This window comes from Cavia porcellus, unplaced genomic scaffold, assembly GCF_034190915.1.
Source record: "Cavia porcellus strain 051 isolate PalLab524CR breed Dunkin Hartley unplaced genomic scaffold, mCavPor4.1 scaffold_17, whole genome shotgun sequence".
NCBI lineage: Eukaryota > Metazoa > Chordata > Mammalia > Rodentia > Caviidae > Cavia > Cavia porcellus.
In genome coordinates, this window is record NW_026947500.1 from 29,704,215 (window position 1) to 29,730,492 (window position 26,278).

The 26,278-nt window shown below is 43.6% G+C and overlaps 1 protein-coding gene, 1 long non-coding RNA gene and 1 other non-coding gene across 4 annotated transcripts; 1 reads left to right on the forward strand and 2 right to left on the reverse strand.

Moving 5' to 3' along the window:
* Positions 1-3,668: 3,668 nt before the first annotated feature.
* On the forward strand, positions 3,669-22,056 carry LOC101788643 (tumor necrosis factor receptor superfamily member 26-like). Its single transcript, XM_013150878.3, has 9 exons — positions 3,669-3,694; positions 5,338-5,467; positions 8,998-9,079; positions 15,179-15,307; positions 18,036-18,147; positions 19,387-19,466; positions 19,951-20,085; positions 20,176-20,330; positions 21,612-22,056. Exons 1-8 carry the CDS (start codon positions 3,684-3,686, stop codon positions 20,307-20,309), a joined length of 813 nt encoding a protein of 270 aa, XP_013006332.2. The 5' UTR covers positions 3,669-3,683; the 3' UTR covers positions 20,310-20,330; positions 21,612-22,056.
* LOC134470921 (uncharacterized) lies at positions 8,650-25,232 on the reverse strand. 2 transcript variants are annotated; one of them, XR_010040182.1, is made up of 2 exons: positions 25,160-25,232; positions 8,650-9,127 (listed from the first exon to the last, which is right to left on the reverse strand). It is a non-coding gene; the product is annotated as an uncharacterized LOC134470921 (long non-coding RNA). The 2 variants fall into 2 exon arrangements; XR_010040181.1 differs by lacking the exon at positions 25,160-25,232 and adding an exon at positions 24,771-25,137.
* On the reverse strand, positions 16,105-16,241 carry LOC111756330 (small nucleolar RNA SNORA2/SNORA34 family). Its single transcript, XR_002790821.1, has one exon. It is a non-coding gene; the product is annotated as a small nucleolar RNA SNORA2/SNORA34 family (small nucleolar RNA).
* Positions 25,233-26,278: the final 1,046 nt, after the last annotated feature.

The following is a 26,278-nucleotide window of genomic DNA, read 5'->3' on the forward strand; positions in this document are numbered from 1 at the left end:
TAATTGATCTTTTTGATGATTTGTTGCATTCTATTTGCCAATATCTTGTTGAGAATTTTTTATCTATGTTCATTAAAGGAATTAGTCTATAGTTTCTCTCTCTCTCTCTCTCCCTGTCTCTGTCTCTCTGTCTCTCCTTCTCTCTCTGTCTCTCCCTCTGTCTCTGTCTCTGTCTCTCTCTCTGTCTCTCTGTCTCTGTCTGTCTCTCTCTCTCTCTCTCTCTTTTTCTCTCTCTGTCTTTGTTGCTATTGTTGTTAGGTCTTTATCTGGTTTTGTCTTCGGGGAAATGCTAGCTTCCAGAAAAGACTTTGAGAATACTCTCTCCCTTTTAATTTCATTAAAGGTTTGAGGAGTGCTGACCTTAAATATTTCCTAAAGTTCTTATAGAAGTCAGCAGTAAATCCATCAGGATTGGAGCTATCCTTAGTTGGCAGTTTTTCATTATTTCTTCAATATCACTGCATGATATTGAATTATTCAGAGTTTTTAATATTTTCTTGATTCTACTTCAGTAGTTCATAAGCACCTAGGAATCTATCCAATTATTTGGAATTCTGTATTTTATTATACTACAGGTTCTCAAAATAAGTTACTAATAATCTGGAATTTAATCAAGCATATTGCAATTTTACCTTTTTCACTTCTAATTGTATTGATTTCAGTCTCTTTTTTTCCTATCATTGATAAGATTGGCTAGGACCGTGGCTATCTTGCTTATTCTTTCCAAGAATCAGGTCTTCAGTTCTTCGATGTTTTTTAGCCTTAATTTCACTAATTTCTCCCTTGTAATTTCTTTACACTTTCTTTCCTTTCACCAGCTTTGGATTTCTTTTTCCAGGACTTTGAGGTACATTACTAGGTTATTTATTGGAACTTGCTCTGTTTTTTTCTGATGTGAACATTCAAAACTATAAACTTCCTTCTTAGGACTACTGTGTTGTATCCCTTTGCTTCTGATATGTTGTTCTGGCATTATCACTGACTCTAGGGACTGTCTAATTTCTTTTTTGATGTCTTCTATGACTCACTGCTTATTTAAGAGTGTATTGCTGAATTCCCATGTTGGCATAGTTTCTGTGGTTTCTTTGCAATTGATTTCAAGAATCATTGCACTGCGATCTGACAATGTGCAAGAGGTAATTTTAATTCTTTTGCACTTATTTAAGTATGTTTATGGGCTGGCATATGGTCTGCTTTGGAGAAAGTCTCATGTGCTATTGAGAAGCTACGTATTCTGTTGGGTGGAACATTATGAATATAACTGTTACCTCTATGTTCATTTGTTTGAAGATTTTGTTCAACTCTGACATTTCTTTGCTGATTTTTTTCTCTAGTTGATCTATTTGGGACAGTGGGGTACTGAGGTATAACTGCATTGATGTTTATCTAATCTGTAATGTACCATAGTGTTTCTTTTCTAAAACTCAGCATGCAAGTGTTTAGCACATGTGTACTTACAATTGTTACTTTTCCTGTTAAATTGCCCCATTAACCAGCATGTAGTGATATTCTTCACTTCTGATCAGTTTTGGCCAAAACAAAAGAAACATCTTTTCTGAAATTAGGATAGATACTCCTGCTTTTTTCCCAGATTTCTGCTGCATGGAATATTACTTTCTACTCTTTGATATTTAATTTGTGTATGTCTTTTTTAATTAAATGTGTTTCTTATATAACACACATTGTTGGGTTTGTTTCTTGATCTATTCTGGCAACTGTGCCTTTTGATTGAAGAATTGAGACCATTCACATCAAAAGTCAATACTAGGAGTTATTGTCTTATTTCTGTTGTTGTATTATTTTCCTATTTTCTTTTCTTTCTTTCCTTCTTTCTTGGCTTGTTTTCTGCTTAATGATTCAATTTGTGTGGTGTATTCATTGTATTAAAATTTTTTGGCATTGTTGGCTTTATTGTCTCTTTGTTTTGCTAGTGCTGGTTTGGTGAACATGAATTTATTTAAGTGCTCTTTGTCATGGAAATACCTTATCTCTGCATCAATTTTAAAAGAAAGCTTTGCAGGATATATAAGTCTGGACTGGCAGTTGTTATCTTTTAGAACTTGAGACACTTTAGATTGTCCTGGCTTTTGTGTTGGAAGTCTGCTATAATTCTAATGGATTTACCTTTATAAATGATTGCTTGCTTTTTCTCTAACAGCTTTTAAGGTTCTGACCCTGTGTTGGACTTCTCAAAGTTTGATGATGATGTGACATGGAGGGGTTAGTTGAGGTTCTGTATACTGTACCTCACTTACCTTATGTTAATTGTTTCCCTCAGTTAAGGAAAGAATTTTTCACTGTTACTCCCTTCCATTTATTCCACTTAATCTTAGATTCATCTTCTTTACATCATGTAGCAACTGTTGGACTCATTTTTAATGTTATCTTATTGTTTTTTAAGATATCTCTGAATAATCAATCTTTGAAGCCTCCCTATCTTCTAGTTCTGATATTCTATGGGAAGGCAACACTGGGGAGCCCTGGTGTGAAGTTGTTTTTCAGTGGTTCTGAGTCTCAGATTTAAATAATTGACGTTTTCCCCAAATGGTGCCTGATTAAGCAGCTCTGGTGAAATGACAGACATCTACCCTGGACTCCTGCTCCAGTATTCCCTCCTGCAGTTGGAAGGAATCTCCTCATCCCCACACTGATGTTGCAGTTCACAACAGCTGTGGAGTTCACTTCCCTGGAGCTCCCGGCCCTGATTGCTTACCTTACCTCTGCAGACACGGGCTCCCCTCCCAGCAAGCCATATGCCAGGAAGATACTCCAGGTTGTTCTGTGCTTTTCTCTATTTGTGGATCATTTCTCCAACTTCTCTGTAGCTTCTAATTTTCCTGTTAGTTCCTTCCCAATATCTAGTGATCTACTCTTTTTTTCTTCACAAGTGGATACTTTCCAGTGCCTTGATTCTGAATCCCAGAGAGACTGCATCTCACTGCCAGTTACCACTCCACCATTTGCCTCTGCATGCTTACGGGGCCTACTCATTTTCATTTTTGATGCTCTATATTCATTGATTTAAATTCTATATATAGGACTTTTTAATGCCAGTGTACCAACACACTTTTACTAAAGTTTGAAAGCAAATTTCAAAATCAGAATCTTTAAGGTCTCTTTTGGTGGTAATAACATTTAGTTTAAAGTATTTCTTTCTTTGGAATTTTCAAAAGTTAAAAAAATTGTGTAGCTAAACCTGAAAATCCACCAGAACCCAGGCTTCCCCTGCAGCAGAGGTGCTTCTGAAGACCTTCTGAGCTGAAATTCCAGAGCAAAGGATGGTGCTGGTTCTCTGGAGATGACCCTGCTCTCCACTGGCACCCCAGAAACCACACGTCTTCTTACCTGTACTACAGGCAGTGTTGCAAAGGAATTTTTCTGCAAGTGACTCACGATGCTGCCTCTTTCAGGAGTAGAAAAAGAAGATAAACAAGGCCCCTTGGAAAGGGTGCTTGGGAGGAATTAAGATTTCATTTAATTCTTCTACAAGCTGGGCATGCATGTCCTGCTGGCCTCCTCACCGTGTTCTGAAGCTCACCTTTCTGTGTGTTCCTTCATTCTGTGGAAGCAGGCCTTCTCTGCTAGGGTCCCCTTGCACCTCAGCCCTCACTTGGGCTACATCTGTGACTGTTGTACTGTTCCTTTCCATTTTCCAGGACACCTGGTGGCCTCCTGACTGATAAATGAAGGAGAGGTGAGTGGAATTCTTCAGGACAGTAAGATTTAATTCTTTCAGTAATTGAGTCACAAAGGTTAGCTTGCAGGTGCACATGACTGCTCCGTGATGGTATGGTGTGATGGCATAGCCCCCTTCAGCTGCTGAATATTTGTCTTAGAAGGCCCAGTGCCTTGAGAGCCAACCTGACCTGTGCTGTGCCTTTAGTCTCTGCCCCACTAAGAACTTATATGGCAACTAGGGGAAGAATGTGCCTACCAGGTCCATCAGCCTCCTGAGACATGGCAGTGCCCAGTGGAGATGGATCTTCAGGTTTTTGTTTTATTTTGTTTTGTTTTGGCTTGGTTTTTTGCTTTAGGCTGCTGAGGCTGAAAGCAGCTCAGGCAGTGGCAACCTGGGTGGAGGGAGCCTGGCCCTTGACATCTCACTGCCTCAGTGGGCCATGGCTTTTAGATACCTTGCAGAAGTTGAATCATGCAGGATGTGGCTTTTGTGACTTATTTCTCAGTATTAAACTCTGTTTATCCATGTTTTACCATATGTCAGAATTTCCTTCCTTTTTGTGGCAGAATCATTTTTCACTGTCTACCTGGTCACATTTGATACACACAGTCATCCATTCATGAACACTAGGATTGCTTCTGCTTGTTATGGATGTGTCTAGATGTTCCCCCAAAGCCTCATGTGATTAAAGGTGGAACTTTTCAGAGGTGGCTTGATCTAGAGTGTGTGATGCTGGGATCAATTACTAATTAGTTCACTGATTGGTTTGGCAGAGTTCTGGGAGTGGATAATGGGAAAGCCCTCTCTAGGAGCGAGGACTACCCTGCTAAGGGCAGATGGCCTGGATAGACTATAAGAGACAGAAAGAGGGCTGCTGTGTCATCATTACTTGCTGCTTGCTAGTTCGCTGCTGGCTGCCTTCTTCTGCCTGTGCTGTTTTTCCATGGATTGCTTCTCCTCTGTGATAGCCCTCTGCTATACCACCTGCCCTAGAGCCACCCAGCTATGGACTGAAACCTCTACAAACCGTGAGCTGAAGTAAACCTTTCCTACTTTAACTTTAGGTGTTAAGTATTTTGTCTCAGCAAGTAACCAGGAACCAAGACACTGCCTTAGGCTTGTGTGAATAAAATTGTAGTTAACATGAGTTAACAGATATGTGACAAGATCCTTTTAGTTTCTTTGGGAGTGAAATTACTGAATCAGATGACAGTTCTATTAAAGGGGAGGGTAACTGTTGTACTACTTCCGGAGTAGCAGTTTCCATTTTTTGAAAATTTAATTGTTTATTGGTACAAATTAGGTATATACAACGATCATATTCATGATACAGAATCTGAATCTGTACGTAATACACTTTGATTCCTCTTTTTGTCCCCATTCCCCTCCTCTCTCTTCAACCCTTCTTCCCCTCCTACTTTACAAAACTTCTACATTATTCTTTATTATTTCTACATTATTCTTTTCTCATTGTCGTACACCATCCCCCCCACCCCCGGCGGCGCACCCCAGTTCCCTCGCGATAACAAAGCCCGGGCTTAGGAAGTAGGAAGTCAGGGATTGCGCAAACCAACACACAAGAATGGCAAGGGGAGGGGCTGTCACAGGAAAGGGCCCCGCAGAACTGCCCACAAGGTGCCTTTCCCTTTCTAATTTAGGACTGTTAAAAGTAGGCTGCCACTAGTTCCCCAGCTTTTGCCCTGGCATGTTTGGATAAAGATCAGAGTGATGGCCAGACCCCGATTGTTGCTGCTGCTGCTGCTGCTGCTGCTGCTCCTTGTAGTGCCGGTGAGTACGGTACCCTTCACTGCTTGTGGAAAAGGGTAGGAGCTAAGCGTGCAGACCAGGAATGCACCAATTCTCTGGACAGCCTAAGGCCAGGGGCGGGTCGCATGGTCCCAAGGGACATCACATTGCTTCTATCCCCCCCTTGCCCCCCCGTCCCTGCTCCAACAGATGGCACAACGAAGCGCAGTGGTTGGGACTAACCCACTGCTGGGCTAGGGGTACCTCCAGATGTGTTTTAGATGTGGGTGGTGACCACGTGGCTCCCATCTGTGGGCCAAGGGACAGCAGATGTGAGGGGTGGCGGAGAGGCTGCTTCATAAACTGGGTCTTGCTATAAATCCACTTAAGCTGCCTCTGCTATATAGCATGAAATAGCTTCACTGGTTAATCACTGATCCACTATTCTCTGATTATTACTAGCACTGATCAGCTAATTATTTCCTAGAATTGCCACAGGGACTATGTGTGTCCAAAAGCGGCCAGCAAAATGCTGATCTCAAGTCAGAAGGTGTGGAAGGGTGGCCAGGCACCCCGGATGTTTGGAGCTCTCCCTCAATTTGCACAGCCACCCACCCTAGCTCAGGCAGCAGACCTGCTCTTCTGGTTTGCTTACCGCTCAAGAATTCTTGCCCTTTCCTGTTACCTCAGTGACTCCTGCGTGTTAAAACTCAGTTCTCTGCAGGAAACCTCTGCCTATCTGACTTCCTGACTGGGCAGAGTTCAGTGAGAGGGAGAAGCCGCGCTCCTCTCCTGATGGAGACTACTACTACGGAAGTGGTTCTGAGCCAGATTTACAATTAATCAACTGGCTTTCCGTATTTACTTGTGAGTCTGTCCCAGGCCTAAGTTCCTTGTCTGGAGATGGGCATTGGATTCATAGTAAGTGAATTTCTATGCATACTGGTCCCATCTAAGGCCTGTAGTGGCCTGTGATGCTGTGAAGCCTCATGGCTCCAACCTCAGTGAACTAGATAGAGGCCATAGCTGCAAGTATCTCACTCCTGCTGTCTCACTCCTGTGGTGGATATCAATCTGGAGATAAGATAGTTCTCTAATTAGCATAATTTACTACTTAGAGAAGTCTTTGAACTGACTGATTCCCAAGGTCCTGCTCAGTTTCCTGCGCTTTCCCCAGTATCTCCTTCTTTTGTTTGAAAACCAAGTACAGGCTGCTGCCACGACTGACCCAACCCTGTGGCTCTTGAGGTTCTTGGGGTAAAGGACCACAAGAGGGTGAGAAAATAAAGAAGAGACAAAGCTGGGGTCAGGGGGAGCCCTTACTCTCCTGATGGAAGAGAAGGAACTGCTCAACCACTGTGGTACATTTATTTATAAGCTCCAAAGAAGAATGTCAGTTTCAACCCTGCTGCCCAGTGACTCACTTGCCGGGCTGGCTGGGGCCCCTTGCCTTCTTTGTGCTAGACCAGCTTGTTTACCTGGCTTGTTTTGAGCTGTCTGTGTTTTCAGGGCTGGCCTTGCTTTAGCCCCACACGTGATCGATATCCAGCTTCAACAGGTCCCTCCAGGCTGCCTAGAGAAACTATCTCAGCCCCCAGAGAATCTCGAATTCCGCTAGAGGGTTTTGATTCTCCTGCAGCCCTAAAATCATACCACTTGTCTCTTTTATTTACGAGTTCATCATCTACTCACTTGGGAGACTGCAGACCTGATCAGTCTACTGGTCAGGTAATTATTTCCTAGAATGGTCACAGGGACTGTGTGTGTCCAAAAGCAGCCAGCAGAGGCCACACAGCTAGCCCAGTGCTGATCTCAAGTCACAAGGCACGGAAGGGTGACCAGGCGCCCCAGGATATTTGGAGCTCTTCCTCAACTTGCAGAGATGTCACCCTAGCTCTGCAACCCACCTGCCCTTCCAGTCTGCTCACTGTGCAGGCATTCTGTATCCTTTTCTAGGCCCCTCTTTTTTTCAGTCCTCTGGAAGACACGGCCTCTGTGACTTCCTAACTGGGTGGATTTCAGTGCAAGTGAGAAGCGGTGTTCCTCTTTTCTTTTTTTTTTTTTTTCTTTTTTATAAGGGGTTTTAAGTTTTAAGCTTTCATTTTGAAATAACTTTCAGCTTTAACAAAATTGCCAAAATAGTGCAAACGGTACTATAATTCACATCAGCACATCAGTTCACTCCCCTGACACACCTGTTTTCTCTATAAGGCACCTTACGGTCTTCCCAGGCTTGGGACACAAGACAGCTCTGCAAACCTATGCTCGAGTACTGCCCTAAACGGCAAAATTACCAACCAAAATGTAAAAGCACATGATACTCAACATAGCACAAAACAAACACTGTGTTTTTGCAGCCTCAAAAAAAATTATCTCAAGATCAAACCTAGAACCTTCAAATTAAGCTATGTCCTTAGACCTGTTTAATACTTTTATTTTGACAGCTTCTCTAAGTCAATTGCCCAGGCACTTGACCTTATGATCTTCCTGCCTCAGCCTCCCAAAATGGATAGTACTTTTACAGTTAGAGGCTAAACATGAAAGCAGAGTGTCACCTTGTTCAGCCTTGTGGAAATGTGTTGGGTGTTTCATATCTTCTGGTCACTCTGCATATTAGCAAATGGTCATAAAAGTGACACGATTTTGTACATACAAATACATTTTAGTAAATAGGATGATTTATAAGCACATGAATAGTAAGGATCAAGTATATGGGTGAAAAAAATGTAAAATGATACATATTTCATAGTATAGCCTTGAAATGCCAAAGGCAAAATACTCAAGAATCTAAAGCAGTTGTACCACAAGTTCAAAACAAAACAAAAAAGAAAGAAAGAAAGAAAGAGAAAGGGAGGGATGTGGGGACAAAAAGAAGGGAGGAAGGAAGGAGGGCGAAATAAGGCCAAGGGGTGGAGGACATGACATAGCATGTGTAAGACTCGGGGTTCAATCTAAAAAAGCAAGGAGGAAGGAAAAGGAGAAGGAGAAGGAGAAGGAGAAGGAGAAGAAGGAGAAGGAGAAGGAGAAGGAGAAGAAGAAGAAGAAGAAGAAGAAGAAGAAGAAGAAGAAGAAGAAGAAGAAGAAGAAGAAGAAGAAAAGAAAAAAATCACGTAAATAATAGATTTTTGTGTGTATACATGTACATAGGCATGTAACACTATATAAGTGCACTCAGATATATATGCAATCACATATAGCTTAACTTCCCATTCATAGATATTTTCTTCTCTTTTTTTTTTTTTTTTTTGTCTTTTTCCTTTTTATCAGTACCGGGGATCAAACTCACAACTGCCTGTTTGCAAGGCAGGCGTTTATGCTGCTGAGCTAAAACCCCAGCCCCCATTCATTCATATTTTCCTTTCCTCCTCTTCCTCCTCCTGCTCCTCCTTCTTTTTCATCTTGAAGTAAAGGGGATCAAATTCAAGGCCTTCACAGTGAACTACATCCCCAGCCATTTTTCCTGTTTTTTTGTTTTGAAATAATGTCTCAGCTCTGCCCATCTGGGGGCAGAGACAGTAACTGCCAACCAATATGGGCATCTGTTGATAATGACAATGTCTCTTCTGTTTCAGGTGACTGTGGCAATTAGTGTGACCTCTTGTAATCCAGGCGAGTGCTTGTCTGATGATCTCTGCTGCCAGTGCTGCCCAGCTGGTGAGTACAGGATGCCTGCCAGAGCCTTCCAGGGGCTTCCCTTCCCACCTGGAGAAGCAAAGAACAGGTCATTAGCTAGGATGGAGCTGGAGAAGGCCCGGGCATAGACAGTATGACAGCCACTGTGACTCCTCCCGCCTGAGAAGGAGTTTCCCTGCACCCCATTGTAGGACCTCCCATATGCACAGAAAATGGGCAGATGCTTGTCTTGTGGGGGACTGGAGAGTGTTCTGCAGGGTTGGGGAACACATGTGAGGGATCCAGTCTAAGGCTCTCATCCACCATTCCTCCTGTTGGGAGGAACTCAGACATGGCTGAGTACTGGAGGCTCCTAGCAAAGAGATGGATTATTATCACCCTCATGTATTTCATCCTCATGTTAGTACTCTGGGAAACAAGGTACTACCTGCAAGGAGGTATATGGCAAAGGTATATGACTGTCCACACTTGGGCCACTCACACCCAGCCCTCCACACACCTACCTATACATACCTCCACATGAACATACACACTTATATATGCACATCTATAGCACACCTATCTGTACACTCCCTTATGCATGGATCCAAAAATGCATGCTCCAGTATATATGTGCACCTACACACACAGGTGCATAGCATCATACCTACACACACCTGCATGATGCACACACCACCAATCAGGAACAAAGGAAACATCACTGGCCTGAACTGAAGTCTGCTGACCTCAGTGTGTGTGTGTGTGCAGTACCTGCAGTGCTGAGTGTGGGCATAATCAGGAGTTTGACCTGTCTCTGCTGTGCTACTGGGGAAGTCATGACAGAAGAGCATTAGAGTACGAACGCTGCCTGGGGCCTTTTCCAGGCACCTTCCCTTCTATAGCTTCAAGATTCCTCTGTGAAACCTGCCAGGAGCGGTTAGGAACCTCAGGAGAGAGCTAAAGATGGTGCAGGAAACAGTTTCAAAATCCTCTGTAGGGAGCTGTGGAAGCTGGTCCTTAACCCCAAGAACCTCACGAGCTGCACTGGGTCTCAGCATATGGCGCCTGAACAGGGACAGGGTAAGAGGTTAAAGATGAGGAGACACTTCCCATGTGTGTGCAACTTAGGGGAAAAAGTACATTGATATAGGTCAATAGTCATCACTAGAGTGTATTGATATTGGCTTCATCAGATGTACAGAGTGGGACATTAAAACTCCCTTATTCTCTAGGGCCAGTTATAAACAGGCCTGAGAAAAACCCCTTCCCTTCAAAAGAAAAAAAAAAAGAGGTATATTGATTATATCAGCTATCTAACTATGGGACAAAATTATCCAAAAGAATCACAAATATATAAGACTCTGTTTGTTATATGCTTGATTCCAATATTTACATTCCTTCTGTAGATCTGAATGAGACAGGGTCATAATAATCATAAGCTTCTTGAGACAATTACTAGGGAACTGGCTCCAGACACTGGTTCAGAATCAGATCTCGAGCAGGGAAAAGTTGGCAACATGACCGCCAGCCACTCTGATAACTTTAACTGAGCCACTAACTGTCCAGCAAAACCTTCAACTATCTGCCCAAAGTATAGAGGACAAAATTACTGGGCCATTTGATGTAAATTCAAAATTTCCAATAGGGCCTACAGCAGTTCTGCCAAAAAGTAGGGGTGTGATGGCTCAGATGGCTTCCCTGAGATGGCCTGGCCCTGCTTGGCCCGGCAGGCTCCTAATGGTTAGGGGTAATATGGTCCTGATTTGTGGTTTGCTAATTTCTGTTTACAAAATGCTCTCACAAAAGACAATTCAAATAACCAATACAACAACAACTAACCTTTAAAACTTCTAAAAATTCAGAAGTGGCCTGGCTGTCTCTAGCATATCACTGTCTCACTATGGCTTTATAGTGGGTCTTGATATCTGGTAATGTAAATTCTCAAACTCCATTGTTTTTTAAAACTATTTACTACAGAGGTACTTATTTCAAATTCACAATTAATGTAACTCTACATTTATTTAGGTCCTTTCTGCTTTCTTAAGTCAATTTTAGTTTTCAATACACTGACACTATACAGCTTGCTAAATTTCTTGAGTTTGTCTCCAAAAAAAATTATAAATTTACATACTTTGGGAAAAAAAAAACTGATAAATAGCTTAGGGCAAAACTAAAAAAAACCTCACAAATCTAGCTGGCCCTCTACAGATTTTAAAGGGTTATTTAATAAAACTGCTGCTCTCAGCTCCTCTCACTACTTATCACAGGCCCCCCAGGCAAAAAAGTACACCAACCCATCCACTGAGCCTGGGGTTTGGCCCAGACAAAAAAAGATTAAAAGAAAAAAAAGTTGGCTTGTTTCAACTACAAGGAGAAATCAGGGTTATGGTTCAGTCTACTCAAAACACAGTTCAGATGTCCCTAGATGATTGTATAACTCAATTGGTATTCTTCCCTTGACAAAAATTGCAAAATCTATAAATAAAGAAAGGTTACCTAAGGATTTTGGATCTTCTGATACTTATTAGAGAGGTGGGACATGGCTCTGGCTGCCCAAGCCACCCTGATTTTTCCTATCACTTGTGTACATGCTTTATGAATCAAAAGTTTATACTGCACTGGTGCTCAGATTCCCAACAACAGTGGGGCCTCCAGCCCAGAACAGGAGCACCACCTGCATGTCACAGGAGAGCCCAAGGTACCTAAATATAAAATGCAGTTTCCATTTCTCTGTACCTTACCACAAAAATTCTTTATAATCTTCAGGTCTAAAAGTAAGCTAACTGTGCTCACAATTTAAATTTCAAAAAAAACAAAAGCGAGACTTTATTTCATAATAGATTTCACTTGGCTATATATACCAGTTAAAATATTTAAATTCTGATAAAGATGTAACTACCTCAGCAGATAAATAATGTAATCAAATAAATCATATCTAAAAAGAGTCCATTGGAATTAATACTGGATAATAAAAGCACCACGTCAGTGCTAATGTGGGGTGGAGAGTATGCTTGTGTTTTTCCAGGAAAAGCTAAATGGCCTATCTGGGTGCCAGTATGTGCTGTCTAGCTATTTCATGGGCCCAAACCCAGGAAAGGAGTTGATTCTACCTCTCAAAAGCTGATGTTTAGTCCTATGACAGTGATGCCTTGGAGACCATGCTGCCACCCATAAAAAAGATAAAGCTAAAACCAACCTTAATTAACCCAAGATGCTTAGGAGATGATAACCAAAACTAAAAAAGGTCCAAATAGATGATAGAAGTGCATACTAAATCCTATAACAAAAATATGTTAATCACAGGTAAGATTTTGTCTTTTTCAAATTCTTTGATAAGAGATTTCTATTAACTGACCTACAACAAATGTGACTAGTTTATTTAAAATTACAAATTCTACAATTGCAAAAATTTTGTGTAATTCAAGTTGGCTAAAATATATTTGAGTACACTCTGATTGTGAAAGATGTTTGTAAATCTGTCTGTGTATCTGTCTGTTTGTCTAGTTTATTAAGCTGTTAATTGGAAGTCGCTGAGCTAGTGATCGCTCACACACGTGGAGCCAATAGCACCAGTGTCTGTACAGAAGTGTCCAAGTGGCACGGGGTACCTGAGAAACACCCTGAGGGCATGGGGTGCTCGAGTGACAGGTGTTTCAGCCCTGAGGATATGGGATAGTTCAGCAAAGGGGCATGAAATATCCCTGAGAAACTTGCAGAATTCTTGTAGACACTGACAACTCTGCGTTTGTTTCTATGTCTGTTTGAATCTGTACAGATCATCTGTCCATGTTTGTCCATTTATCTGTTTGTTTGTTTGTTTGTGAACAGCTGTTCTCTTTATTTTGAGCTCAGCAATTTTCCTTTTCTTTTGCATTTAATCAAGGTTTATTTGAGTTATAAAATTACAAGACCTGCTTCTACCTGGGTTTCCAGTTACTCAAAATGATGCTAAAGTCAGTTATGTAAATGTAATGTACATTGTTGCTTATCATAATTTGAGAGTCTCTCATTGTTCAAAAATAATACGTTATGATTGGAATTTTCTTAAGAAAAAAATTATTTTTCTTAAGAAAAAGTTATTATAAAAATGATTAAACAAAAATCCCTTGGGGTTGGGATTATTGGACAGGACTTCAACTGATAAATAAGAAAGTGGCCACCTGGTAAACATTTTACCAGCTCTTGTTCATTGATTGGAGGCCTCAGTGATCTCCATAGCCTTATGGGAGATACCCCCAACTGACGTTATATAAATATTATTGTAATATGTTCACATTGGTCATCATTAAAAGAAATAATGCAAAATGTTTTTGATTTTAAAGTTTCCCATACAAAGGATTTCATATGGTTATGGCAAATGATTTTGTTAACCTCATGGTGTTTTCATATATTCATGTTTTCAGATAAACAGATCTTCAAAAAAATGTAAAATAGGGATTATTTATGGTGATAAACTTTTGATTCAGATTCAGAGTTCTGCCTTCAACAAATGTTTATGAGACTACATCTCCCTAAATGGCAACAAGTTAGGTCAAATCTTTTATGTATTAAATAGAGATGATTAACCAAAAGGGAGAAATTTGATGTCAAAATGAAAATTCAAGTGTGTTACAAAATGTCATCATGAGTTTTATGCTACAACATTGTATATGGTTTGATTTCTAATTTTCTATGTAAAATATTAATTACTGTATTCAAATGTTAGGTATTCAAATGTTAAAACAGCCATGGTTGTTAAAAAAATAATAGTTCTATTTTATGTTATAAGATGTTTGATATTTAGATAAGATGATAATGCCTCTACTGCATTATACTGTTGTCAGTCTTTTCTTTTGGATGTTCAACAACCAAGATATAGAGACAAACAATTAGAGAGACAGATGGGCTCAGAGGACAGCCAGTATTTTGGCCCTAGCCCTCCAAGGTCAATGAGGATCCATGACATAAGAGAACCTCTGCTGCATCATCCTATACTCAGTGAGTCCCTGGTCTTCTGATCAAGAAGACTGTGGTACCACTAAAGAAACTGACCATCAGTGTGTAGTGTGCCTAAAGGGAGTCACTCAGATCAAAATTCTCCCAAGCATTCACAGAAAGCAACTTAGTCAAGCACTGACCATGACTCATCCAAACAGCTGACACTGACAGAAGAACTACGAGGTTCTAGAGCTGATTCCAAGGTTCCTAAAGAGACTTAACTGACCTTGACAGATAACAAAAATTGATTGTGTTTAAAACAAGTCTTACCTTAACTTGGTCTTAAATATCCTACAAAAAAATGTACAACTACTAGAGGCATATAAAACAATGCTAAAGTAATATGCTATAAAAGAACCTCAAATCACTAATAACTTTTGGCAATTGCCAGCTACACTGGTACCTGGCTACTGTCATAGATTAATGGACTGCATGGGGTTTCAATTGCAGAATGCAAGAAGTTAAAATCTTTGGACTGCACTTAAAAAGATCTACAGAGCTCTCCAACACAGCTCCTCCAGCTTCAATTGACCATCCGTCCTGTGCAACAACAAAAGAAAAAAGAGGGCTATGTAGGGAGCCATTGAAGCTGGAGATTGATCACATGTGTGGGGCTAAAGCAAGCAAGCCCAGAAAAAACAGAGAGACCAAAACAAGCTATGTAAACAAGTTGTTCCAGCAGCAAGAAAGTAAGAGGCCCAGGCCTGCCAAGCAATGAGATGCTAGGCAGAAGGGCTGAAATTGACATCATCTTTCCAATATATAAATAAAGGTGTTACAGTGGTTGAGCAGTTCCTTTCCTCCCATCAGGAGGATGAGGGCTCCACCTGACCCCAGCTTTGTCTTTTCTTTATTTTTCACATCCTCTCACTGGTCCTTAACCCCAAGAACCTTAGGAGCTGCATTGGGTCGCAGCAATCCTCTGCCTTTCGTACTGCAGAGGCATTGTCCAAATCCAAGGTTGCTACAGGCCTCGGTTCTTGGGGACACATGAGCAACAGGTTTAGCTTGAAGACTACAACAGTACTGGAAGCAGGTATTGTGCAGGTTGCCTGGTTGCCATGTGTCTTAGGGAAGAGACAGCCAGTAGCAGCTCCTACTTTTGGATTCTGTTGGAGGAGGGCAGCCCCGGGCACTGTGTCACTTCTCTCCATTCTCATGCAGGCCACTTTGTCACAAAACTCTGCCAGGAAAACCATGGAATTGTGAAATGTGCACCATGTGAACCTGGAACCTTTATGGCCTACCCCAACCTCGAGAATATCTGCTTTCTCTGTTCCCAGTGCCAGAAGGGTAAGTGTGATGCTATCAACCTGCAAGGGTGATGGTGACAGTTTTTGATTGTTTATTCTTTTTTAATTTTTATTTTAAAGGGGTTAAAATTAACACAACAAAATAGGACATAAGAAAGCAATGTAGGGGTTGGGGATTTAGCTCAGCGGCATAAGCGCCTGCCTTGAAAGCAGGCAGTTGTGAGTTCGATCCCTGGTACCGATAAAAAAGAAAAAGACAAAAAAAAAAAAAAAAAAAGAAAAGAAAAGAAAAGAAAGCAATGTGCGAGATATAAATTTCAGCTAGACGACCTGAGATCTTCACTGTCTGTCATATTGTCTCTTGTTTTCTTCCAAGTAGTTGTCCATGTCTTTGCATACAGAGAATTCATACAAAACAACATTATAAAACTGATCTGAACTGAAAGAGGAAGGTGTTTTAGTTCTTCAAAACCAGACAATAAGGAAGTCACTAATGGCTATCATAGAATCTCTCATTCTCTTCAAAATAGCTTTCCATACTTTCATGTATATTGAAGTTCAACAAGACAAAACAGGCAAGGGGGAGGGGTTGCTTGTTCTCCTGGAGCTCCAGGTCCCAGTATAGCATGGGTCCCAGTAAACACTGGAAGCTCCTGTCCTGGGCCACTGGAGCCTGCCACACTCACAGCCACTCACCAGTAGGGGAGGGGTTACTTGGTTTCCCAGTGCTCCAGGTCCCTGCATGGCACTTGTCCCAGTAAAAGCTGGAGGCTCCCATCCTGGGCCACCACATCCTGCCACACTCACAGCGACTCACAGGGTGCAGTGGTTGCTTCAAGCTGTTTCTTTCTAATGAATTGACCATTTCACTGCCCAAGTTCTAAAATGGCCAACAGACCATAGAAAGACATCTCTTTAGGCTCCTGCTTGAAACCAACAGCGTCAGGAAGCTGCCAGCCTTGATTCCTGGCCAGGTTTGTTTATTGTTTATTGGGGCATTTTGTTTTGTTTTTTGCAGTGGTGGAAATTAAATCCAGGGCCTTGAAAATGCTACATAGCAAACACTGCTCCTTTTTCACAGGGGTCCACTCTCACCCTGCAGAGTATATTTCTCTTGCAACTTTTAATTGGCTTATACTTGTTCTGCAGAAAGTGTTTCTTTTCTTACCTTTAATAAACATAAATTATCAAAAAGAATTGCTACATAAGTGCTCTACCCCTTAATTATACTCCATCTGTCCACTGACTTTAAAAATGCCCCCTTCACCTAATTCACAGAGACCACACCAAAGATACTCACTGTAGCTATGCATGGATATCAAGCTGGGCTGGTGTACCTTACACAGGGTCTGTTTCCAGGGGGATCAGTTGTGAAGTGTCTCCTGACTGTGATGACATTTATACACTGCCAAAATATCAATCTGCAGATCACTAGAGCTTTTAAGGCCATTTAACAAAAGTGCTATATATGAGATTAACATGTAAAAATTCACCTAAGTGACTTTGTGGCAGTGACAAATTGTTTTTATAAAAATGTTATCTAAGAAAAAGATACTCATTTGCATTAGCCAAAAAATAACACTGAGACACTTTGGACTGAATCTAAGAATGTGTAATATGAACAAACAGAATTCAAGACCATCTAAATTGTAGACAATAGAAACAAGAGGGCAGGTAAAAGGATAGTCTCATAAAGATGTCCCTTATTAGCTGGGCACGGTGGCTCACACCTGTAATCTCAGTACTCAGGAGGCTGAGGCAGGAGGATCGTTACGAGATCAAATCCAGACTGGGCTACAAAGTGAGCTCAAGGCCAGCCTGAACCACATAGCGAGATCCTATCTCCAAACAAACAAGCAAACAAAAAAGATGTCTGTTATTACACATGGGATGATCCTTAGAGCCAGCGCATTCTTGAGATTCCCAAAAGGAGTTTACAGATGCCACAATACTCCGGGGGACCATAGCCCAGATGGCACAAGGCTTATCCTTTTGGCACGGCTCTGTGTAAAGGGACAGTGACAATGACCTGAGGTCCATGGAGGGCTGGAATGGTGGCACCAGCAAGACAGCATGCAGCCTAGACAGAGGCCACCACTGAGGTGATACATTAAAGTCCACACAAGAGAGAAAAACTGCAAAAAGAAAATTGAGTACCTTTGACTTTAAGGCAGCAAATAAGTTTTATGTAAGTTATAAAAGTCATAAACCATAACAAGAGTTTAATAATACCAATACATTAGAATTCATGTTCTTATTCATCAGAAGACATCTCAACTTAAAATGTTAAGCTACAGAGTGGGAGAATACATTGTGATATTAAGACACAAAAGACCGTGTCCAGAACACATAAAGAGCTTGTAGGGCTAGGGCTGAGGCAGAGCACTTGCCAAGCATAGGTGAGAACCTGGATTCTATTCAAGGGGAGAGAGAGAGAGACCAAAAGACAGACAGACAGGGAAACAGAGAGACAGACAGAGACAGAGATAGAGACACAGAGAGACAGAGACAGACACAGAGAGACAGAGACAGAGAGAGAGATCCCAGCCCAGACTGCAAGGCTCCTGCTGGTTTCTCTGCAAATTCACCACATCACATACAACAGGGCCTGGTTGTTCTCTTTTTTGGTCCCTGTGTTAGAAGACGAGGCAGATTCTTCACCATGGGTCAAGAGCCCATGGAGATGACCTTGCCGTGTTGTGGCCAGTATACAAGGGAACAGAGTCCCACCCTGATGACTGACTCTCAGGCTTCTTTCTCTCTAACAGACCAAGAAGAGGTTTCAAACTGTTCCTCGACTACTAATCGGCAGTGCCAGTGCAAGGAAGGCTACTACTGTGACTCAGAAAACTGTGTGGAGCACTGCTTCCGGTGCAGCAGGTGCCAGTGGGTGAAGGGTGGGACTCTCATTCGCCTTCACTACTTCCTTTCCTTTGGATCATTTATATAGTTCCACCAGCCGCAGGAGCCCCATCTGTAAAATAGGGCTACGGGGGTAGCACCTGTGTTACAGGAGATTAACAAAGCACTTGAATGAGTCCTGGTTGCCTGTCCGAAGACAATGTTCATGTGCTCGTCAGCTTCCCTCACTGAGATCAAATAGCTGAGAGAAACATCTCAAGGCAAGAGTTTATTTTGCCTCATGATTTCAGCGCTGTCAGTCCGTGGTCAGCTGGCTCTGTTTCTGGGATGAGGCAGAAACATCATGATGGAAGGATGTGATGGAGGAAGGCTATTCACTTTCTGCTGACCAGAAAGCAGGGAGGGAAAAAGCCTGAGAGGAAGGGGCAGGGACAAGGTAGAACCCTAGCATCATATCACATGATCCACTCCTTCCAGCAAGCCCCCACTACCGTCCTGTTTCCATCACTAATAATGCCATCAAATTACAATCTTCAGGCAGGATTGCAAGACCTTTGAAACTCTAATAGTTAGGACACACAGTGGAAGTGCATGACCAGATCCTGAGGCTCAGAGGGCCATGGGGGCCTACTCTTAGATTCAGTGGTCAGGGACAGCCACTCTGAGGTGGTGGTCATGAGGGAGGGAGAAAGGGAGCCATAGAAAGTTCTAGGGTGAAAAAGAACTTTAAGCTCTCTCCAGATGAGGTAAAATTCTGAGGCTTCAGGTGGGCCTAAATTTGCGGGGGGGTCGGGGGGAAGACATGCTAGGGATATAGTCATAGTAATAAGGACACTTGCAAAATAGCTTGTATTTGTAAGACATGCTACAGACAGTTTTTGTTTTTAAATATAACTCAGAACATGCACTTGATGAATTCAGGCTTTCAGGTTTGGTTCAATCAAGGCTCTGGACTTGATTGCCTTTCCCCTTCTCCACCAACTGGCTTTGCCTCTGGACTGACCTCCATCTTGGTAGAGGGACAGCAAGTCCAGTCCTCATGGTCAAATGCTCAGAAGAGAGAAATAAAGTCTTTTTTCCTAAATATGAGACAACTCCCAAGTTGTACTCTTATTGGATCAGTTTGGCAAGATTACCAAAGCATGGCAGGGCCATCCTGGGGTGGAGACTGGTCCTTTCCAACCCCTGCCCCGTGGGTGATGATACATATGAGCTGATTCTGGCTGGGCACAAGTGACACTCAGTGTTTCCTCCCAGTTGTTCAGAAAGTGGAGGTGTTCTGGAGCCATGCAATCCCAAGGCAAACACCATATGTGCCAAGATGAATCAAGAGTCAGGTAAGTGGATAACTTGTTATCTTAAATCCAGGGGCACAGACCTTTTCTGGACACCATTCGGCCTGTGTGGTCACTACTCACCTCTGCCATTGTAGTACAATGTGCAATGCTATGCATCCTCAGCTCTTCCTGTGCTGTGATTTCACAAGGGTAAGGCAGGATTCCTGAGCAGTCATCCAAATGTCTCCCCAGGGTGGGCCCTGCTCTGTCCATTCTACATAGTGGCCAAGACCAGTCAATCTTTTACCGCCTGTAAGCTTCTAGGCTATGTCCTAGGAATAGACAGACCCATTGACCAGGGACCCCATAGTGGGGAGCAGAGCCTCCTGCTCCAATTCTTGTGAGAAAGATCACCTGCCCCTTCCAAGGACCTGAGTGAGATCTCACAGGCTCTGAGTTTCAGGGCTGGAGAGATAGTGATAGGGACCAGGACTCTCCTATGACTGCCATAGGACAGCTAACACTCTATTCTGCTTTCTTCTAGCAATACCAAATTGTTCCTGGATTATACCTACTGTCATCGTGATAAGCATCATCCTCATCTTCATCATCATCATCATCATCATCTTCTTCTTCTTCTTCAAAAACAACATTAGAAAGCATTGCTGCTTTAGGACAGGTGAATTAGAGCTGGGTCCATCAATGAAAAAAGGAAATCTGCCAGCTCTGTAGCTCAGAATGGAGCTCACAAGGTTCTTTTTCACTCCAGCACCAACTCATAAACCTGAGCTGGAAGCCTCCTGTGACCAGCTGCTTGACCACCCAGATCTCAAGTCAGTCAACTGTGATGACAGCAACCACCATTCGGGAAGCAGGGGACCTGTGGAAGAGGAGGCCCTGTGACTCTCCTGAATGTTCACCCAGGTTTGGAAATATAAGTACACTGTGTCTGTTGTGAGTGGCATCTCCTTTCTCTCAAAGAAGTCATGTGTAACTGTCTCTTTTTTCTGAAGGCACCCCTGTAGGTATTGTGTTGGGATTTGAATCCATCCCTCCTGGGAATTCCTTTTGGTGTCTCAGGGTCCCACCTGGCGCTGAGCATTCAGGCTGTCGTGCAGGGAGGTCTCAGAGGCTCCAGAAGTGGGTGGTAGACATCCCAGGCCTTCCTATCTGTATCCTCACATTTAGCTTGTGCCATACTCTTTGTGTTCCCCTTATGAGAACTGAAGAGTCTGTGCTAGAAGGGACTGTTCTGGAGATTTAGACCACTGATGGGAAATTGAGGCACAGAAGGGTAAGGACTTTTTATGAGAGTGTCCTGGGGCTACCATAACAGATAACCACAAACTTGGGCTTAAAACACAAGTCATCTGTCTGACCATTCTGGAGGCCGGATCTCCAAACTCAAGGTGTGGGCAAGGCCAGTCCTGCAGAGGCACTGGGGGAGGGTCCTTCCTGCCTTTCCCCAGTTTTTCATGGTTCTGGAATTCCTTGGTTTTGCATAGTATCCATCTCTGTCTTCATCTTCCCGTCTCTGTGTCTCTTAAATGGAATCCAGTCATTCAGGTTAGTTCCCACCATGATCTAGTGTGTCCTTGTCTTAATTTGTCCACATCTGTAAAGACCCATTTCCAAATAAGGTCACAATCACACGTACCAGGGGCTCGGGATGTGGAGATGTCTTTTAGGAGCCACAGCTAGTCCTACCACAGACTTCTTTTGGGATTTCCTGTGTGTTGGTAGCAGACTTGAGACCTAACCCTGGGCAATATTTATATCTAAAGCTGCATGGACTTTTATCTCAGGCACATGGCATTTCTTCCTCCAAACATGATTTGGACAGCACTATCATCACAAGAAATGGCTGTTCTTCAGTCACCTAGCAACAATGAACCCGGTGAGAATGCTGAAGAAAGGAAGGGCAGGACCAGTCTCCAGAGTAGTCATCCTGAAACTTCTGGCTTTTGGGGTGGGGGGAGCCTCCAGTACCTTCTCCTGGAAGACGGTCAACCATGTTGAGTTTGGGTGCTTTATGATCCTCAAATGAAGGATGAGAGTCTGATAGGTCCTGACCTAATCTCACTCTCCTGACCTCTGGGATTAGCTTGAGTTGCCTCCCACACCCTGTAGGGCAGAAATACAGCAAATGCTACAACTTTCCAGAACATTTCTGAGATGCAAACAAATTCATCTTTTTTTTTTCAGAAATTGTTATCATCAAATTGGACATGAGATTCTCCAAAGTACATGGAAGATGTCTGTATGGCTTATTGAACTTGAAGAAAGCAAACCTTGGATATATGAGCACAAAATTTCAGGAAATGTAAAGAGAACATCACCATGAGACACTCCTTGAGTGGAGGCAAAGCTCCGAAGGAACACTTCTATTTCTAAACTCATGGTTTGTTGGGCGCAGGTGCTCAACATACCATACCACACCCGGGACAAAGGACCACGCCAGCTTCCGCAATGCGCTGCGTCCCTCTCCAAATTAGCCACCCCATACTCACTTCGTATTCACCACAGCTGAGTATATTAGCCAGAGCCTGCATCTCATTCCAGCCCTTCCTCCTTGTGGCAGCCTGATTGGCTACAGTCAGATATATAAGCCAGAACCCGAAACAATAAAGTTGGCAGTTCCTGTTACCCACCTGAAGCGTTTCCTGTCTCATTGGGGAGCTGCGCCGGTCAACTGGTGGCCTGTACGAGGAGCGCTGAGACCCTCTCTCCGACAGTACAGGGAACCAACCTCTTTCTCCGCTACAGGTAAAACCGTCAAGCGCCAATAGCGGGGGCTACTCGGCGGGCGGGAGCTGACAGGTTAAACTGTTCAACAGGCAGCGAATGCTGCCGGGCCGGATGGCGGGGGCTATTGGGCAACCTTGGGCAGACGCGTCGCAAGGGATTGAGGAGCTCGTAAAGAGAGTTCCGGGAGCCGTAAAAAGGCGGGATTGAGGAATTCGTAAAGAGAGTTCCGGGGGCCGTAAAGAGGCCGGTTTTGGGGGCGCTGTAAAGGGGCGCAGGGACTAAGCTGTCGCTGTTATAAAAAAAAAAAAAAAAAAAAAAAAAAGGAAAATAAAATAAAAAGAAACTCTTGAAATTCCAATTAACATGGGTAATGGATGTAGACACCACCGAAAGAGGGGAAGTCACACACACGCAGTCGAGAGGGCCCTACTCTGAGGCCATAAATGAGCTGCAACACATGATTTCTCAGAGTAAATGGGTCAATGAAAGCGAGTATGGGATCCCAGGGCCGCCCCGTATAAGACCTACGGCTCTACCTCCCGACCCACCAGATTATCATGTTTATCCGAGACCCTGCCATCAGCTATGTAGCTGCCCGCAACGGGTCCAGGCGTCCTCTGGGACATTCCAGGAAGACCTATGGCATCAAGTCAAAAGAGAGGACCCAGGAGGCCTGGGCCGTTTTCTCCAGGCTTTTCCGGTTGCTGTAGATGCTCAGGGAAACAGAGCCCACCTGCCTGTAGATATAAAAGCGATAAAGCACCTTAAGGAGGCCAGCACCATGTACGGTGTTAACGGGGCGTATACCCTGTCCCTAGTAGAAGCCCTGGCAGGAAACGCCATGACACCTGCTGATTGGGCCAGTTTGTGCAAGGTGGTGCTCAGCCCGGGCCAATATCTTGATTGGAAAGCTTGGAATGTTGCACTTGCCACAGAACAGGCCCAAGCTAATGCCCGAAACAATCAGGCCACCTGGGACGTGGACATGTTATTAGGACAAGGGCAGTATCTCAATAACCAGCTGATATTCCCACAAGAGGTGTATGCACAGATAAATAGAATAGCCATACAAGCATGGAAACAGGTCTCGGCTAGGGGAGAAGTCTCAGGCCACTTGACAAAAATTTTGCAGGGCCCGAGTGAGCCTTTTTCAGATTTTGTGGCCCGCATGATGGAGGCGGCAGGGAGAATTTTTGGGGATGCTGAAACAGCCATACCGCTCATTAAGCAGCTCATTTTTGAGCAATGTACTAAAGAATGTCGCTCTGCCATTAGTCCATATAAAGATGGGCCCCTTGAGGCATGGATAAAACTCTGTCGGGAGATCGGGGGGGCCATTAACCAACTCTAGGTTTGGCGGCCATGTTAATGAAGCTAGCTAGAGAAGGTCAGGAAGGCAGAGTGGCGCCACAGAATGGCGCCCGCCCGAAAGAAGGCTGCTTTAAATGCGGCAGACAGGGACATATAAAAAGAGACTGCCCATTTTGGGGACCCGGAAGAGAACATCTCCCTTAGGGACAGCCTTAGGGGCAGGAAACCGCATCACTCAGATGCTAGTTTTACCCAGCCGTCATGGGGACTATCCATCATTGTCTGGTATTAGAGGAGACAGAGGAAAGTTAGGCCATATCCAACCCTCAGACATGGAATTCCCTATAATCCTCAGGGCCAAGGCATAGTTGAGCGTGCTCATCAAACCCTCAAGTCTATTCTGTTTAAACAAAAGGAGGGTATTGCCCAGGGCATGACACCTAGGGCCAGATTCCAACTCCCCTGGTTAGTAGCCTCCTTTTCCCCTCCTTCTTGTATCTCGTACGGCCCTTGCAGCCAATGACTTTTCTAAATTGCTCCACCACAACCTGTTATGTGTTACAATGTTGGGATAACAGTGCACTTTCAGCTGTCGTTGTGCAGGTATTCCAGCTATGGCAGACCCAGACGAGTTTCCTGTGATCCAGCTTGTGCGCAATGGGGGAGATTTTGGAATCACGGCCACGATAGTGAGCTACACTTGCCGCATTCAGCAGTTTACTTCTGCTCTGTCGGATTCGCAGACAAAGGAATAGGGACAAAGCAATTATCAAACAAGCATTGCTGGCAGTAGAATCTGGTCAAAGCCCGGCAGCATGGCTCGCCATGCTGTGACGCAGGTGTGGAGCAAAGCATCGCAGGGAGTGTCGTCCTTGGCCAGGAGACACCCCGGTCCCCATGTCGGCGAGCATGTGGGTTGGGCTCATAAAATAATACTCCCGCCCCCTCCAAAAGAGCACCAATGGATAGTGAGGTACCGTCATGACTGCGCAGCATGACACCTCACGAGGGGCGCCGACCTCTGGAGACCCTGCGTCAGTTATAAAGAAAGGGGGAGATGTTGGGCGCAGGTGCTCAACATACCATACCCCACCCGGGACAAAGGACCATGCCAGCTTCCGCAATGCGCTACGTCCCTCTCCAAATTAGCCACCCCATACTCACTTCGTATTCACCACAGCTGAGTATATTAGCCAGAGCCTGCGTCTCATTCCAGCCCTTCCTCCTCGTGGCAGCCTGACTGGCTACAGTCAGATATATAAGCCAGAACCCGCAACAATAAAGTTGGCAGTTCCTGTTACCCACCTGAAGCGTTTCCTGTCTCATTGGGGAGCTGCGCCGGTCAATGGTTGTGCTCCACAGAGTTAGACATGTCTTCGCAAACTATCTTGAGTAGACACACAGATACCTGAAGTGTCTTTTGATACAGAACTGATGTTAAACAGTATCCTGGATGATCAGTATGAGCTTCCTCAGTGCTGATCCCAATGGAAAGTTCAAGAACCCCAAATAGGGCTGTACCCCTTTCTCTGTATAGATTCTATACGAAGCTCAATGGGAATTCAGTGCTGTGTGCAGAGTGCTTCCTGGCCAAGGAGCTGCCTGGGACCTGTGTGAAGGAAAGGAGCCCTAGAGGGTGTGAGCAGACCAAGTGGGAAGTGGGGACCCCCTCTTGTGGTGCCAGGGACACTTACAGTCCATGAAGCCTTGTGCCCAGGATCTAAGGAGAGAAGTCTGTGCTGTCCTTTTGCCTTGTGATGTTTATGTAACCTACAAGGAGGTGTGGTGCAGACAAGGTGCTCCATAAATACGTATGACTAAGTCCACAAAGATGCCACTTGGCAGTCACTCCAAGTAGCTGAGGTCACTGGTCTATACCAGGCTCCAGGAATAGGTCAGTGCTTTCAGGCCATCCCTGAGATCTTCCTCATAAGAGAAAGATTAGACTTAGACATGAACCCCTCTTCTAAGCCATAGTTCACAAGAGTGGAGCATGGTGGTAATCACAAGGCTCTTTTGAAGTGCGTTAAGCATTTAAAAGTATGCCCAAGATATTTGTCCACCAAAAATTGTACAGCTTAGCAAATGTGATCTTTTAAAAATTTTCCCCAAATCCATTGTATTTCAAGGATAATAAAAAAGAAAAGAAAAAAGTACAACAAAATTTCAAAACATCAATCAAGGTGATTTGATTTTAATAAATTATTTACATAATAAAATTATGTAAACAGCATTTCTTCTGCTTTGGGTGGGTACATAAAGCACTGTGATGTTAAATAGTGTCCTGGATGTATTGGATCTGAGTAAGTTTATTCCTTAGTGTCAGTTCTACTGATAACTTCATGAACCCCAGGCTTGTAAGGGCTGCACCCCTGAATAGATTCTGAATAGAATCTACATAAATTCTGTACAGATCACAAGGGGAGATCACCCCTATGTTCCACAGAGTACTGTCTCATGGGGGTACCTTTGGGAAGTGATCACACACAGAGAAAGGCAATGACATTGAGGATTAGGGAGGACTACCCACTGCCCATCCTCGCTTACCGCGAACATCAAATTCAGCACCAGTCTCTAGAAACATGCATAGCTCCACCCTTTGACAAGCAACTTCAGTTTCCAGTTCTTTATTAAAGCGAATGTCCCAATACCTGCCAGACTGTCAGGCCAGAAATTGGGTCTTTCCGAATTTCACCTCCCCTTCTCCACACAGTACCTGCTTAAGGCCTCCTAGGGATTGCTGACTTCCTGCCTGCTTTGTCCGCCCCCCTTTCCTCTTCTATACACTGCGCTTCCTTTCTAAAGCACTTGCT

Coding starts and splice junctions, on each gene's coding strand:
- LOC101788643 (XM_013150878.3), top strand. Junction 5,468..8,997: donor TGCTGCTCCTTGTAGTGCCG/GTGAGTACGGTA, acceptor CTTCTGTTTCAG/GTGACTGTGGCAATTAGTGT. Junction 19,467..19,950: donor CAAGATGAATCAAGAGTCAG/GTAAGTGGATAA, acceptor GCTTTCTTCTAG/CAATACCAAATTGTTCCTGG.